The sequence below is a fragment of the Syngnathoides biaculeatus genome, chromosome 3 (genome assembly GCF_019802595.1).
Source record: "Syngnathoides biaculeatus isolate LvHL_M chromosome 3, ASM1980259v1, whole genome shotgun sequence".
Classification (NCBI taxonomy): Eukaryota; Metazoa; Chordata; class Actinopteri; order Syngnathiformes; family Syngnathidae; genus Syngnathoides; species Syngnathoides biaculeatus.
The window spans coordinates 27886035-27901701 of NC_084642.1; the positions used below are offsets into that span (position 1 = coordinate 27886035).

The 15667-nt window shown below is 45.4% G+C and overlaps 1 protein-coding gene across 2 annotated transcripts; it reads right to left on the reverse strand.

Moving 5' to 3' along the window:
* Nucleotides 1-1838: 1838 nt before the first annotated feature.
* LOC133498376 (cytochrome P450 27C1) lies at nucleotides 1839-13044 on the reverse strand. Of its 2 annotated transcripts, XM_061815113.1 has the most exons (10): nucleotides 12729-13044; nucleotides 9273-11082; nucleotides 7265-7455; nucleotides 6852-7051; nucleotides 6513-6722; nucleotides 5688-5851; nucleotides 3612-3778; nucleotides 3380-3458; nucleotides 2990-3193; nucleotides 1839-2876 (listed from the first exon to the last, which is right to left on the reverse strand). In XM_061815113.1, the coding sequence occupies exons 2-10, from the start codon at nucleotides 9558-9560 to the stop codon at nucleotides 2757-2759; spliced, it is 1623 nt and encodes a 540-aa protein (XP_061671097.1). In that variant the 5' UTR covers nucleotides 9561-11082; nucleotides 12729-13044; the 3' UTR covers nucleotides 1839-2756. The 2 variants fall into 2 exon arrangements, with proteins under 2 accessions (XP_061671097.1, XP_061671095.1); XM_061815111.1 differs by having other exon boundaries at nucleotides 9273-13044.
* Between the last annotated feature and the right edge of the window lie 2623 nt (nucleotides 13045-15667).

The window sequence follows — 15667 nt, forward strand, 5'->3', positions numbered from 1 at the left end:
CAGTAGTGGGTAGCATGGTGCCAACAATCCGTTATCAGTCTGAGTTTGTCCTTTTTTTGTGGCGACCCCTGACCAGACTGTGATGGACGTACACAATACTGATTGGATGACTGGTGTGTAGAACTGTCTCAGCAGCTCTTGTGACAGGCTGTGCTTCCTCAGAAGAGGTTGATCCTTTGCTAGACTTTTTTGAGGATGGAGTTGACTTTTGCCTCTCACTTCAGGTATTCTGAGACTGTAATTCTTCAGAACTTGAAGGTCTCAACAGTTGGCACAAGATAGTTGGACACCGTCAGGGGCAGCTGTGGTCAAGGATGCCTCCTGAAGTCCACAATCATCTCAGTCTTTAGAGTGTTCAACGCCAGGTTGTGTTGACCACACCAAAGCTCTTGTCTCGCCACTTCCTGCCGATACGCAGAGTCGTTGCCATTTTTGATGAGGCCGATAACCGTTGTGTCATCTGCGAACTTCAGTAGTTTGACAGTCATATGCCACGAGGTGCAGTTGTTTGTGTAGAGCGAGAAGAGCAGAGGGGAGACAACACGACATTGGGGTGCTGATAGTGCACGTGGAGGAGGTTGTGTCCCCCCGCCTCACCAGCTGTGTCCTGCCCGTCAGGAAGTTATAGCTCCACCGGGTGATGGCAGACGAGACACTGAGCTGGAAAAGTTTGAAGGAGAGGAGTTCAAGGATGATGATGTTAAACGTAGAGCTGAAGTCCACAAGCAGGATCCTCGCTGTCAAGATGTTCCAGGATGAAGTGCAGACCCATGTTGACGGCATCATCCATAGACCTGTTAGCTCGATAGGGAAACTGCAGTGGGTCCAGCTGAGGACCTGTGACGCACTAGAGGTGGTCCAGCACAAGGCGGTCAAAGGACTTCATGACAACAGATGTCAAGGCAACAGGTAGCTGTAGTCATTAAGACCTGAGACTGCTGCTTTTTGGGGGAACGGTTATAATGGTGGAGCGTTTGAAGCAGGTTGATACTTCACACACTTGTAGAGACCTGTTGAAGATCTTTATGAAGACAGGATCGAACCCGGGAAGTCAGAACTATGAGGCCAATGCTATTTAGTTGAACCACCGTGAGGCCTATCTTCTGAGGAATGGGGTTCAAATCCTGGCCCCGCCTGTGTGGAGTTTGCATGTTCTCCCCATCTTTCGTGGGTTTTTCCGGTGGTCTGACGAGTCCACATTTCAATTAGTCTTTTTAAATTATGGCCATCATGTCCTCCAGGCCAAAGCGGGGAGAAAAAAACATCTGAAATGTTATGAATCCAAAGTTAAAAAACGAGCATTTGTGACTATGGTGCTGTGTTAGTGCCAATTGCATGGGTAACTCATGCATCTGTGAAGTTACTATTAATGTTGGAAGTTGCATAAAGCTTTTGGAGGAACATGTAGCATATGCTCATCAAAGCAATATCTTTTTTATGGACGCCCCTGCTTATTGAAGCAAGCCAGGAGTTTGCATGTTATCCCCGTGCCTGCGTGGGTTTTCTCTGGGCACTCCAGTTTCCTCCCACATCCCAAAAACATGCAACATTAAGTGGATTAAATTGCCCTTTAGGTGGGCGTGATTGTGAGTGTGAATGATTGTTTGTTTCTATTTGCCCTGCGATTGTCTGGCAACCAGTTCAGGGTCTACACCACCTCCTCCCCGATCATAGCTGGGATAGGCTCCAGCACTCCTGCGACTTTTGTGAGGACAAGCGGCTCAGAAAATGAATGGATGCAAATCATTTTTCAAATGATAATTCAATAATTTTATGGTTTGTAGTTTTACTGAAACTAGTGCAGGAGCAGTAAAACACACACACACACACAAAGCAGATAAAAATGTATACTTCTGTTAAAAATATTAAAGTACAAATCATTTTTCAAATCAAAATTAGATTATATTTATCCTTTCCAGTTTTACTGAAACTACAGTAAGAATAGTCAGGAAAAATAACGATGAGTAAATACATAAACAAATACATAAAACAGTTCTATTTTCTTCCATGCAAACTGGATCTGAATCTCAATCCCTTCCTTTGTTACATATCTCTAAAAATACAAAATTACCCATTCATTAAAAAACTAAACAATTAATACAGTGAATACAAAAACATAATCTTCCTACATGTATTTGCCTCACATTTGTGATTCCTACAAATAACTTCCATCTATTATGCAATTAGATATTAGTTTCATTTTCATATACAGTACAAATACACATAACAGTGGACTGATTAACCTTTTCTGAATGAAAAACTAATTAAAAATAATAGGTACTTGGTTGAAAAAAATGTAGTTTGGAATACAGTCAGAAAAATAAGATAACATACGCTTGTGAAAAAAGTCAATTTTCAATACATTCTGGTTTACCATCAACATTCATCGTGAAACCCGTTGTTTTGAAAATATTATACAGTATGTGAAAAGAAAGTGAAAATGATAACATACAAGAGTGATTTTTCAAGGGTACAATGTGATTATGTAGGTTACAGTTCATTCTGTTGTCATTGTTTTTAACAACTAATACGATAAATGATAGGAGTCACAGCTCAAGAAAACTGCAGTGGTTAGATTTAAATTGGACAAACGTAAAAAAAGCTCCAGTATTTGACTTTTTATTATTGGTCCAGCATGCTGTGTGTCCTTCATTTGTTGCCCAAGTACAACATCAGCAGAAACGTCGGATGGCATTTATGTCTTTGTAAAATGGAAAAAGTAAACTACAGTAGACCTTACAGAGACAAAATTTCACCTAATTTTCTCTGTCAATGAACTGCAGGTGGATGGAGCTTGCGGGGCAGAGGAGACCATGGGTTTTGGCCTTCACGTCACCAGTGACAGGAGAAGTGCCAATGTGAAACCTTTGGATGAGCTGCATCACAACAGAAGAGTGAGTAATATGCACATCACCATTAATTCAAATACTTTATGTGGTACAGTGTACAGAAAACAATATGTACAACTTTGTGTATGAGTGTTTCTCACCCTGGTCAGAACTAGATGCATTTCTAACTCAGCTATTCTCCTGCCAATGCAGCTCCTGATGCCATAGCCAAAGGGAATGGAGCCAAAGTTGTCAACGCGATCTGAGGAATCTTTCCTGATCCAACGATCTGGTCGGAAGTCCAAAGCATCAGAAAAGTTCTCCTCATCCAAGGAAGTCGAGTAGTGACACAGAGCCAACTGAGTCTAGCAAAGTGAGAGGAAGAAAGCGATTGAGAACAACTGGACTTCATTCATTCAAAGATGCATGAGTAATGCAGGATCACATTACAACTGGCCACACTGTGAAAAAAATAATGACTCAGTTTTCCTCCAGCCCATGCTTACCCTACAAGACACACATGTACAATACAATGTCCATATGAGTCTTACCCCTTTGGGGATGTAGTATCCACCCACCACCAAGTCATCCTGGGTAATCCGTCCGTTGCCTGGGAGAACTGGAAAAAGCCTGCTCTCAGGGAGTAACACACAAAGACTTCTATTCACCACCACAGATTCATACTTTTACAATAGGACACAAAGATAATCCTAACAGACATTTAATCGTGTGTAGAATGTGACAACAAAAATGACTGAGTTGTTTGTAGCAAGCAATGTGCACCTGAGAGTCTCTTTGACCAGGCCCCTGATAAGAGGCAGGCGAGGTATGTCTTCGGCCACAGCTACAGATCGAGGTCCCAAAGTCCTCACAACCTCCGTATATATTTGCTCTTGGATTTGAGGGTGCCGTGCTAACAGGTAGCTGGCCCACGACAGTGTGAAGGATGTCTGGAAAAAATTGTCAGAGTTCAATGCATTTTTCTTAACTGTCGTAGTATACTCAATTAAATTTGTGAGACAGGTTTTGCAAGCAGTGACTGAAGTGCAAGGTGATATAAGAGTTTCTATCACGTTGCGTAAGTGTTCCGAAACAGTGAGGGGCTTTTGAGTGGGAGGTGGGGTGGCGGGATATTTTTTTTCCACGTGCTGCGTAGACACCAGCACATGGTCAATCCGCATATACCTTAATTAGATGTGCTAAATCTGGCCACACATTTTGTTCCATTGCTGGGCTATATATAGTTATGAATTAAGCAGAAATACACTCACACACTCCAAATATTTCCTCTGATACAACCACCCAACGTCATTTGTATTACATCACTGGTCACAACGGTAGGTTTTCGCTGAGAGAAGTATATTTACTCTCATGTATGTGTCATCTTCCCTTACTGTACAGTTTTCTTTGGTTTGCCCACCCAAATCTGACTCCCTCTTCCTGCATTTCCATCCAGTCTTCTTGTGAGTTTCCCACCCAAGTATTTCATGACGCATGTGGATTAGTCATGCTGAATAGACACTGGAGATCAGTATGTGATCACTGCCTGACAATGGACAAGCAAACCTTTCTCCAGGCTATTATTTTCACTAGGGGACCTTCCAGACGCTAGTCTACAGTATGGCCTTTCCAATATGTCCCCTATCCCCTCAAAGCCCTCCCTTTAGCACCCTTGCACCTAATCAAGGCCAGCTGGTCAAGACGATGGCAACACCTCCGACAAAGGCCAAGGGGAATCATGTGACTAAGACCCCACAATACTTCATTATTTTGCATCATTCATAGATCCAGATCACCTTTACTACCCCCTATGAAAAATGCCTCTTTGACTCAAAGAGAACCTGCCCTACCCCGTTCCCACTAACCCAGCTCACCTTTGCCCAGTCTGTGCCATAACTCTAGCTGTGGCTAACATGTCTTGACAGCTCCTGTGTTTGCTAAGTAAAGGCACAGCACAGCTAAATCCACCCCCTACCAGCACATGGCCGTTGCAACAAGTTCAACAAAAACACACACCCTTTTATCCGGCGGACCCCAGATGAGCACAAAACATCCTGGGCCCAGAATTCTTAAAAGTCCAACAGCAACCCTGACCAAATTAGGCAAATATACACATTGTAATTATTACACCAGATATGTATGACACCTGAAACGAGATTGGTCAATTGGGAACGATCACATAGTCCATCATCTTTTCCGTTAATAATTATTTCTGACAGAAATCTAATGGTGCGTAACTTACTCAAAACTCTTTTTTTTAAACTTACATACTGGACTCAGATCTGATGAATGATAGTTCATTGCTTTGCTTCATCGCAGAGATTTTAAGGTTATATATAATTTGTTCTTCCAGTTAATGCTAAAAAGAATGTAATAACAATAATTACCTAATATGATCATGAACTCTAACACAGCAAGTGCTATCTAATTGTGGCCTTGTGAGGAAACACATTAAATTGAAACACAGATGTCTTCAGGGACAACCGGGCAAAATTCCCCCCCACTGTGTAGATCCAACAGACACAAAACAATTAGAAGAAACCAAATCAGTGAGAACAAGTTTGTCAGAGAGGGTTCTGAGGGACACCCTCAACACCACCAGTGACAACTGTGAACTGAAGCTGGCACGGCCACACATCCATGTATGTGGTGCCAGAAATGCCACCCTTGAAATTTAACACTGACTCAGTTACTCTCTCTCTCTCTCTCTCTCTCTCTCTCTCTCTCTCTCTCTCTCACACACACACACACACCACACACACACACACACACACACACTATTCCTTCATCTGCTACTAAAACACACATGAACAAGTGCACCACTACATTCCTGGAGCGCGGCGAGCGCCTATCACACACCGTGTCAACTCCTGCAAGAAGCATCTCTGTCGCATTGGCATAGATTTCCTCCATGCTCATCTCCTTCGTGACGAGCATGTGTGTGAGAAGTCCTCCCTTCACCTCCTCTCCTCGCTCAAGCTGGGCCTTGATCTCTCCAAGCCTCTTATCAATGTGAATCACGCCTGGGAGCAGAGAAGGTGGGAGGAATAGAGAGGGGTGGGGTGGGGCAACAAGAGAAGGGAAGTGGAGAGAGGGTAGTGAAAGGGGGGAACAACAAGAGAAGGGAAGTCGAGGGAGAGTAGTGAAAGAAAGAAATAGGAGAGAGAAGGTTATATAAGAAACGGAACCTGTACTCACACAAACTCATTCTGTAAGGAATTTCATTTCACTTTCATGTTCACCAATTGTACATCTGAGCATCTGGGCGTGTGCATCCACTTTGGAATGTCAACTCCAATTTTGTCACGGGACGCATGAACTGTGATGACTGTAAAACTTATATACAAGTACAGTATAATCACCGCATCATATCTTTACATTCATTTCAATGCTTTCACTATTTCAATGTTAACACAAGTGAAGACCCTATGGTACAGGTTTGATCGAGAAACAGTAAGTAGACATGATTTGCTTCAGCGGACTACATAAAATGGCCCCCAAGCCTCAGGTTTAACACCCGTCTTTTAAATAGAGTGTAGAGTTTAGCAGCTAAAAGGTGAGTCATTTACAAAAAACGCTCAAATTTTACTGTAAGTTTGTAGTTATCCGAGTTTACGATACCACTGCATTAAAATTTACTACGCATGCCTTTGCCTCCAATGTTACAAGATGCCAGCGACTTACTGAATTTGAAGAGGCCGTCCCAGGAGAAGCAGAAGTCCTCCCAGGGTTTGGGGATGATGGGCCGCAACCACTTGGGGATGGCTCCAGCGTACATGGTGGTCTTGAAAGAACTGAACATGAGGTGTAGTGCACTGATGTAGTTTTGAGTTTCCAGAGGAATGTCATTTTCCAGACAGCCTAAACGGCACTCGTACAAAATGGCTGCTATACCTGCAAAGACAAAAAAGAAATACCCAAGATTTCAGACATTTCATGTGTGTATATATTAATTATATTATAGTAACCAGAATAGCTGGCTCTTTTCCCTCATCACAAAAATCTGCATTCACTTTTACTAACCTTCCATGGCATATTTGAAGAAGAGGTCATTAATGTTGACTACAGTTACTCCATCCACCTCCTGGTTGCGTATAATACAAACTCTCTTGATGAGGTCGTTGACCACTTTGTTAATCTCATTGGAGAAGACTGCCACATCGCGTGGCCGCATGATGAGCTGTCTAAGGACACTTCGCATTTTCAACCAATGCTCTCCTTCCCTATAGAAAATGAGATTTTAATCCTTTCTCTTTATCACTCTCGCCTATAGGGAGCAATTGGAAAATTGTAGGTAGAGATGGAAAATGGTTCAGAGACAATTAAGTCTTATGAAGGGGAAAATCATACCTCAAATCCGTGATTTTAACCCAACGATATACCATACTGTATACATAAGCTGTTATCTCCACCAGTTTAAGATCATAACTACTCACGCTGAGATGAGGCCTGTTGAACGTCCTCTAATGTCTCTGTACTCTTTCCAGGACTCCATGTTGGCTCTCTGAGGGGCCACACCTTCAGCCCTCAGAACCTCAGCCACCAGATCACGACCAGCTATGGACACCACCAGTTGAGGCCCAAAACGAGATTTGAAAATTTTCCCATACTTTTTGCTGTGCTCCATCTATGTAACATAGACAAGCATGAACAGAACTGACAACATATTCTTGTTTGGCCTTTATTTAAAATGTAGGGTTTTTTTTTAGTAGTACTATCTATGTTGTAACACTTGGACAGCAATCTCGAGACCACATTTTGAATGTTTCAGTCTTGTCTCAGACTGGATTGACTCAGGATTTTCCGTCGAGACCACCACTGATCTGCTATTCTTCAACATCATGAACGTGAGAGTAATGAGAAACATTTGGTGAAAAACAAATAGCTTGAAGTAATATTTCACAAACCTCCCATCACCCACCTAATGACTGCAACGTTCAGGGTGTTGTGACTGAGGGAGATCCACAATCCCCCTGCACACAACCAGTAGTGAATTGTCTGAGGCGTAGGGACAAAAGTGAGCGAGCAGAGCCCAGACCAAAACATGTCCACTGACTCAGCACCAGCTCTTTATTAACTAACAATGGGTCTTATATTTGTTCCATGATTATATTAATTGTATATATTGATGGGTAATACTCTCTAATCTTAGAATGTGCAGAATTATGGAATTTGACAGCAGCATTTTATTTCACCTGCCACTACATGTGCAACCAGACAGTGACGGGCCTTAATTATTTTTCATTGCATACGGTGCCATGACACTCGAAAAGTGGACCTTTTGGTTACAGAAAGTGCGTTTCCTTTTACATTCGGGAGGATTTTTAATCTTCTCAAATATAGCGGTCTCTGACAATGAGTGTATCTTTGTATCCAGATAAGTCGTCCCATGCAGTCAACGCTACTGGATTTATCTCCTACTGGTACCACTGACTCTTGTGTGCCGTGCACTGGTCAACTTTTTGTGTACTAACATTTAAGACGCCATCTCAGCACTGTCGTGTTATTGGTTTTTTTTAAATATTGATACTAAAAATAACTGGTACACTATTACTACAGCACTATTTTTTCATCAAAATACTTTGGTGCTTGGTGTAACATTACACCACGATGTTTAAATTCTGCAAACATCAGGGACCACATCAAACTGTAGCTGGCACATCCAAAGAAAACAAAAAACACAAACTGTAAGCAACACCATCTAATATAAATGGGTCTTTCTGAGACTAATATTTCTGGAAAGCGTCATGGTTTTTAAAATTGATTTTCTTGGTTTTAGTCTTCTCATGGTCTGAGTTTATTTTCGGTCTTGGGCTGGTCTCGGCCTCAGTCACAACATTCTACAGTAAGCTAGACTATCACTTTGTAAGATTTACTTGTTAATGACCTCCATCACATTTCCAGAATTTAATTCTCTTCAAGAAAAATATGACATTCACCAATGTTAACAAAACTCCACAGAGTTCAGCCGCAAATTTGGAAGTATCACTTGGGATTGAGTATTACAATTTTCTACCGCTGTCCATCCTTAAAATTTAGAGAGAAGTGGAATGAAAATAGGTGGCCCCATTATGTTTATGTGAAAACCTTTTGCTAATTTAGACAACGTATAGAAGAAATGAGCAATGATGGGTTAAATCAGTTCCACGAATCACAACAACACAAAAATGTTAAGCATGCTTTAAATTATAAGAATGTTGAAACAAAAACGTCATAGTAAATGTCAGCACATTTGCAAACTAACATGCGAGACGTGTCCTGATACACACACACAAAAAGTTGAGATCAATTTCAAATGTAAAAAAAAAAAAAAAGTTTAGATTTACTTTGTTTCCGCACATAGTTTTGGGGAAATAATAAAGCACTTTTACCAAACATCCTGAACGATTTCACGCATGTGACTTTTTTTTTTTTTTAAACTTCATGGTTTATTGGCGCCTTTACCTGAATTTCATGAATTCGACTAAATCCGTCCCTCCAGAAGAACTCGACGAGGTTGGACGCGGTGCTGGGTCCCGGCATCTCTTTCAAACTCTTGACTCTTCTGCTTTTGGCTGCGAGCTGAGCTGCTGTGATGAGACCGGGAGGCACACCGTCTTCTTCCTCCGCTGACGCCGGGATCCCCAAAGCCTCGCTGGCCGCCGACTTGTGCAAGGCCCGCAGTGTGACCACCAGATGCTTATTTAGACGACTCTTCAGACAAACTGTCGCAAGATGATTGAGCGCGGCCATTTTTGCGACTGCGTCCCGTGCGTAAAAGCGACGTTTACATGTGGCACGTGCTCGTCCCAATGTGAAGCTGCTTGGTGGGCTTGTGTTGTGGGTGACGCGGGTTTAAGTGGTGCCTTGTACAACTTCAATGAAAGAAAAGGATTGGATGTTGACTTCGGTAGACCTCAGTATACGGATGTGGGCGTACCCTTACAGCCCCCCTAAAGACTGTTGGGTTCATCCTTTCTTTGGGAAAAGGAGGGCGTATTACAACATGCCCAAAAAAACGCTTACGTCACACCGATCGATCGGCATGTGTGTGTACACCCTCACCCCTCAAGCACACACAGTCGCGTATAAACATTAAACGCTCACAAAGCCAAGAAACATGTTGGTTGTGTTAGTATATTTCAAAAAGCACCACTTGTTCACTCTCGTGACTGCTGAATGGCTGTTTAGGGATGTGTTTCGAGCACTTTATGACACTTGGAATCGGTTGTATAGACTGCAGTCATTTTGCTTTTACTCGGATATTAAAATTGAAGGAAGCTTTTGTAATAGTGCTGAACATATTGTCCTGTTTGAGCTCATCGCTGTATCTGCATGGTTACTTTATTCTCATTTCATTAAAAACAAGCACCAGCTCTTAACATAAACATTGGTCCTGAAGTGGCCATAAAACCTGAATAGTGGTCACACTGTCATGTATGCTGTGTACCTTAGTGAGGTGATGCATTCACTGTGAAAACGTGAATTAAAGTCTATCTCTGTGACTCATTCCAAGTCGTGGTTTTAAGGGCTGGGAATGGAGAGGGGGGACACAAAAACAGGATTCACAGAGAGCACAACCCCTTGGTCTGGCAAAAACTGAATGGGCAAAGGTGGACACTTTCCCACGCTCACTTCTTTGGCACGCTGCACAATGCATGAGGCTTAGACTAGAGGTGTCATTCTTGATGTTCTATTAAAAGAAATTGTCTTGACTTTTAAAGAAAAAAAATAAAGATTTGAAGACAAATCCCAAACTCTGCTCTCATGTATTCCAATATGCCAAGTGAAAATGTTTGTTTTGATCACCCAAAAGTTTGAGCAACTTGGTCATTGTTTGATTTTCCACTTGGTTATATTAAAAAAAATGAAATATGCCAAACCTTGTAAGATGTTCACAGTTAATACCATACATGTGAAATGCTGGCAGAAATAGTATGAGGTGTTTTTCTTCTTCTTACAGTAGTTTAGAAAATTAGGTTTGACTATTGGGGCACAGTGACCAACTGATAAACAGATCTGCCTCACAGTTCTGAGGGCCTGGGTTCCAATCTAGCCTCACCTGTAAGGAGTTTGCATGTTTGACCTCTGCTTCTATGTCACAACCAGTCCACGGGGTTGGACCCAAATGCATGACTCGGGAGACGTAAAGGCAGTTTGGGAAACGTTTCTATTCAGTCCAGTGTCGGGGATCAAACAGGCAGTCCACGGGAGCAGCAGTAACAAGGTCGACAGGCGTGAGAAGCAGGTCAGTGGGCAGGCAGGGATTGGTACACTGGAGATCAGGAACAGAATCATGAGAATGCGGGAACGAGGCATGAGGCAACGCTTTGGTAAAAGCCAGACTGTACGAGGCGTCCTATTTGCATTCATCGTAATTACGGATAAGGAGGTGCAGGTGTGCGCCTGACTGATTGCTGCCGGTGTGTGGTGTGGCGTGTCGGCAACCGGCACAGCCAGGAAAAGGACCGGCAGGACCTTGACAGTACCCTATCCTCTTAATGGCTGTCCCCAGACGGCCCAGGTGCCTCAGGGTGGGAGGCGTGAAAGTCCCTGATGAGGTTGGGATCGACCACGAACCTGGACAGGATTTTTGAACATTCCTCGGGACCGTAAGCCTCCCAGTCCACCAGATACTGGATACCCCTCCCCCAGCGGCGGGATGACAGGAGTAAACTAGGCCTCCATCAATCATGCGGGGGGGGACCGGCTGGAGGGACCAACGGGGATGGCCAAGCCGGCTTGAGCAGGCTCACATGGAATGTCGAGTGGACACGCAGTGATCTGGGGAGCTTCAGAGAATACTTGTTTTAAGTCAGAATAGCAGGGAGGCACTAGCGACAAGTCCGGCTCCGGTTGCGAGTCCCGTAGCACTACCGGAGCGACCAGATATGATATCACTATTCTGGGAGTCGAAGACATGGAAACTCTAACCTGGAATTGATAAACGCCGTAGCCGTACATGACCGTCGGCTAGCGCTCAGTGTAACCTGAAGCAGGGACCGCGTTGAACCACCCACGGTGTAGTTAACACTCACCGACATTGACGCCTTGAGTGCGGGTTGTGGGGGCTTGACAGGACCCCATGAGGTGGCCCAACCACTCACAATAATACCGACCCTCTCGCCAGCATTGTTGCCGCTCCTTGGGGGAGCCGTGCACCCCCTCGACATGCATGGGTTAAGTCTCAACAGCCTGGACCGGTCTGTGGTACATGGTTCCGTCAGCCATCTCCCTGTGGCGCGTTGACCCTCCCCTGTATCGCAAGCCTCTGGTCAATCCTCAGGGCAAGGGCGACAAGAGAGTCTAGGTTTGTGCGCAGTTCCACTGCGACAAGGTGATCTTGAATACTGGGTGAAAGCCCCTGAAAGAATGCGTCGAGAAGTGCTCCCTCGTTCCACAGGCTCTCCGCTGCTCAGATGCGGAACTCAAGAGTCTGATCCACAACTCTGCATTGCCCCTGCTGGAGCAAGATCAAAGAAACGGCTGCCTCACGTTCCGGGGTGCGTATTGAAATACCTGCATCATAGCACACAGAAAGGAGGTCCAGGTGCGGCAGGTATCGGAACCGCAGCTCCATTTGTCTGTGGCCAAGGCCTCTGCTTTCCCTGTCATGTGGGATATCACGAAGGCTATCCAGGACCAGTCAGTGGGGAAGGCGCAGGGCTACAATTCAAAATGGAGCTCACACTGGGCAAGGAAGGGCTTAATATTACCCGGGTCTCCGGAGAACCGCTCGGGCCGGGAAAGTGGCGTACACACTGTCTGCTGGGAGTCCATGACCGGCAGGGGAGCGGGTATGGACAGACTTAGGCTCGGGGCGGCGGTGGCTGTCGCCGGACTGGCGTCGGCAGCACTGGACATGGACCTGAACCAGGTGTCGAGCCGAGCACCTACCTCTTGTTACCTGTGATTAGTTACCTGGAGAGTGGATTCCTGCTCAGCGATATATCTGCCTTGGATCTGCAGCGACTGACAGATCACAGCTGAGTCGGCTGGGTCCATGTTATGACCAGATCGTTCTGTCATGGCCAGAACACGGGGTTGGACCCAAATGCACAACTCGGGAGACGTGGAGGCAGTTCAGGAAACGTTTTTATTCAGTCCAGTCTCGGGGATCCAGAGGGCAGTCCACAGGAGCAGCAGTAACAAGGTCATCAAGCGTGAGAGGCAGGTTAGTGGGCAGGCAGGAGTCGGTTCACGGGAGATCAGGAACCGAATCATGAGAGTGCGGGAACGAGGCATGAGGCAACGATTTGGCAAAGGGCACACTGTACAAGGAGTCCTATTTGTATCCGTTGTAATTACGGGTAACGAAGCGCAGGTGTGTGACTCACTGATTTCTGCCGGTGTGTGCTGCGTCAGGGACCGGCATAGCCAGGACAAGGACCGGCAGGACCATGAGACTGTAAGGGTTTTCTCTGGGTACTCCAGTTTCCTCCCACATTCCAAAAGTACTTGAGGTAGGTTGATTGAAGACAACAAATTAGACTCGGTGTGGTATTCACACCAAGGGGTAATTTAGAGTCTAAAATTAATCCATGTTTTTGGGATGTGGGAGGTACCAGAGTTTTTTGGTATAAATATTCACGAGTTGAAGATACAGCAGCACGGTGAGGCAGTTATACAGCATTGGCCTCACAGTTCTGAAGACTGGGGTTCAATCCCGGAGTTTGCATGTTCTCCAAAGCCTGCCTGGGTTTTCTCCAGGCACTGCAGTTTCCTTCCACATCCCAAAAACATGCAACATTGGACACTCTACAATTGCCCCTAGGTGTGATTGTGAGTGTGGCTGTTTGTCTCCATGTGCCCTGCGATTGGCCAGCAACTATTTCAGGGTGTACCCTGCCTACTTCCCGATCACAGCTGGAATTGGCTCCAATAATCCCGCGACCCTTGTGAGGATAAGCACGTAAAAAAAATGGATGGATGGGTGGATGAAGGTAATTCCCACCGATAATCTCATGGTAAATCTAGCTAACCCGTCAATGGGGGTTTCCATTGAATATTAACATTAAAGTGGCAATTTCTACAGTGATCATGAGTGTCTTGTATTCAAATGTACAATGTATGGAACTCTTTGTTGCATATTAAGAAAAGCAATAAACTACATCTAGGGTCGGTTAAAAGCAGGCTCAGGGAGGGCAGAGGCTGTGTCTTTGGTTGTGCCTGTGCACGTGTGTGTGTATGCACACAAATATATAATCTGTGCTTCATTCTCAGGCACTAATAGACCAGTAATAAAAATACCCTGAAAAGTTATGTTTAATAGAAAATGTTATTATTAATGTCTATTACTGTTCCATTTGATCAGATCTTGGTACCTTTGGATTGTTTCGTCATTTGGTGACATTTAAAATTTTTGAAAATGGATAAAACTGATCTGAAAATCAGACAAAGTGCGACTCCAAAACCCCGATGAGGACAAAAATTTGATCTTCATTTCCCTTGCCAGGACGCGGGTCACCGGGTCCCCCCTCTGGAGCCAGGCCTGGAGGTGGGGCTTGAAGGCGAGCGCCTGGTGTCCGGGCCTCTACCTGTGGGGGTCAGCCAGGCACAGCCCGAAAAGGTAACATGGGTCCCCCTTCCCATGGGCTCACCACCTGTGAGAGGGGGCATAGGGGACGGGTGCTATGTGAGCTGGGCAGTAGCCAAACCCTGGGACCTTGGCGATCTGATCCCCGGCTACCAAAACTAGCTCTAGGGAATGGAATGTCACCTCTTTGGGAGTTGCTACATAAGGTCAAGAAGTTTTGACTAGATGTAGTTGGACTCGCCTCTATGCACCACTTGGGCCCTGGCTCTGAATGAGAGGGGAGCCGCCCTGCGCCTTCAGGTGGGGGGAAGGGTCCTGACTGTTGTTTTTGCTTATGCACCAAACAGCAGTTCAGAGTACCCGCAATTTTTGGAGTCCATAGAGGGAGTGCTGGAGAGCACCCCCTCTGGGGACCTCATCATTCTGCTGGGGGACTTCAATGCCCACATGAGCAATGACAGTGAGACCTGGAAGGGCATAATTGGGAAGAACGCCCCCCCGATCAGAACCCGAGTGATGCTCTGTTACTGGACTTCTGTGCTCATCATGGATTGTCAATAACGAACACCATGTTCAGCCATAAGGGTGTCCACATGCCGATCTGGCACCAGGACACACGAGCTCGCAGTTTGATAATCGACTTTGTGGCCATGTCATCGGACTTGTGAACTCATGTCTTGGACTCAGGTGGAGAGAGGGGGGAAGTTGTCAACTGATCACCACCCGGTGGTGAGTTGGCTCTTATGGTGGGAGAACGGCTGGCAAATTCCCCTGTCAGAAGGAATTTCAACTTCCACCTCCGAAAGAACTACGCTCACATCCCAGAGGAGGCGGGAAACATTGAGTCTGAGTAGACCATGTTCCGCACCGCCATTGCTGAGGCAGCTGACCAGAGTTGTGGCCGTGAGGTGGTTGGTGCCTGTCGTGGCGGCAACCTGCAAACACGTTGGTGGACACCAACAGTGAGGGATGCTGTCAAGGAGTCCTATCAGCCTATGGGACTCCCGAGGTAGAGGATAGGTACTGGTTGGCCAAGCAAAATGCAGCTTCGGTGGTCACTGAGGCAAAAACCCGGTCGTGAGAGGAATTCATTGAGGCCATGGAGAACGACTTCAAGACGGCTTTGAGGAAATTCTGGTCCTCCGTCCGGTGTCTCAGGAAGGGGAAGGAGTGCCCCATCGACACTGTGTATAGTGGGGATAGGGCATTGCTGACCTCAACTCGGGATGTTGTGAGTCGGTGGGGAGAATACTTTGAAAACCTCCTCAATTCCACAAACAGGCCTTCCGATGAGGAAGCTGAGTCTGGGTGCTCTGAGGCAGGC

Bases quoted from the DNA above. Each gene is read 5' to 3' on its own strand.
- LOC133498376 (XM_061815113.1), bottom strand. From the start codon at position 9,560: ATGGCCGCGCTCAATCATCTTGCGACAGTTTGTCTGAAGAGTCGTCTA. The intron at 5,852-6,512 runs GTAAGTCGCTGG...CTCTGCTCCCAG, and splicing joins GGACGGCCTCTTCAAATTCA to GCGTGATTCACATTGATAAG. The intron at 3,459-3,611 runs GTGCACATTGCT...CCCTGAGAGCAG, and splicing joins CTGGTCAAAGAGACTCTCAG to GCTTTTTCCAGTTCTCCCAG.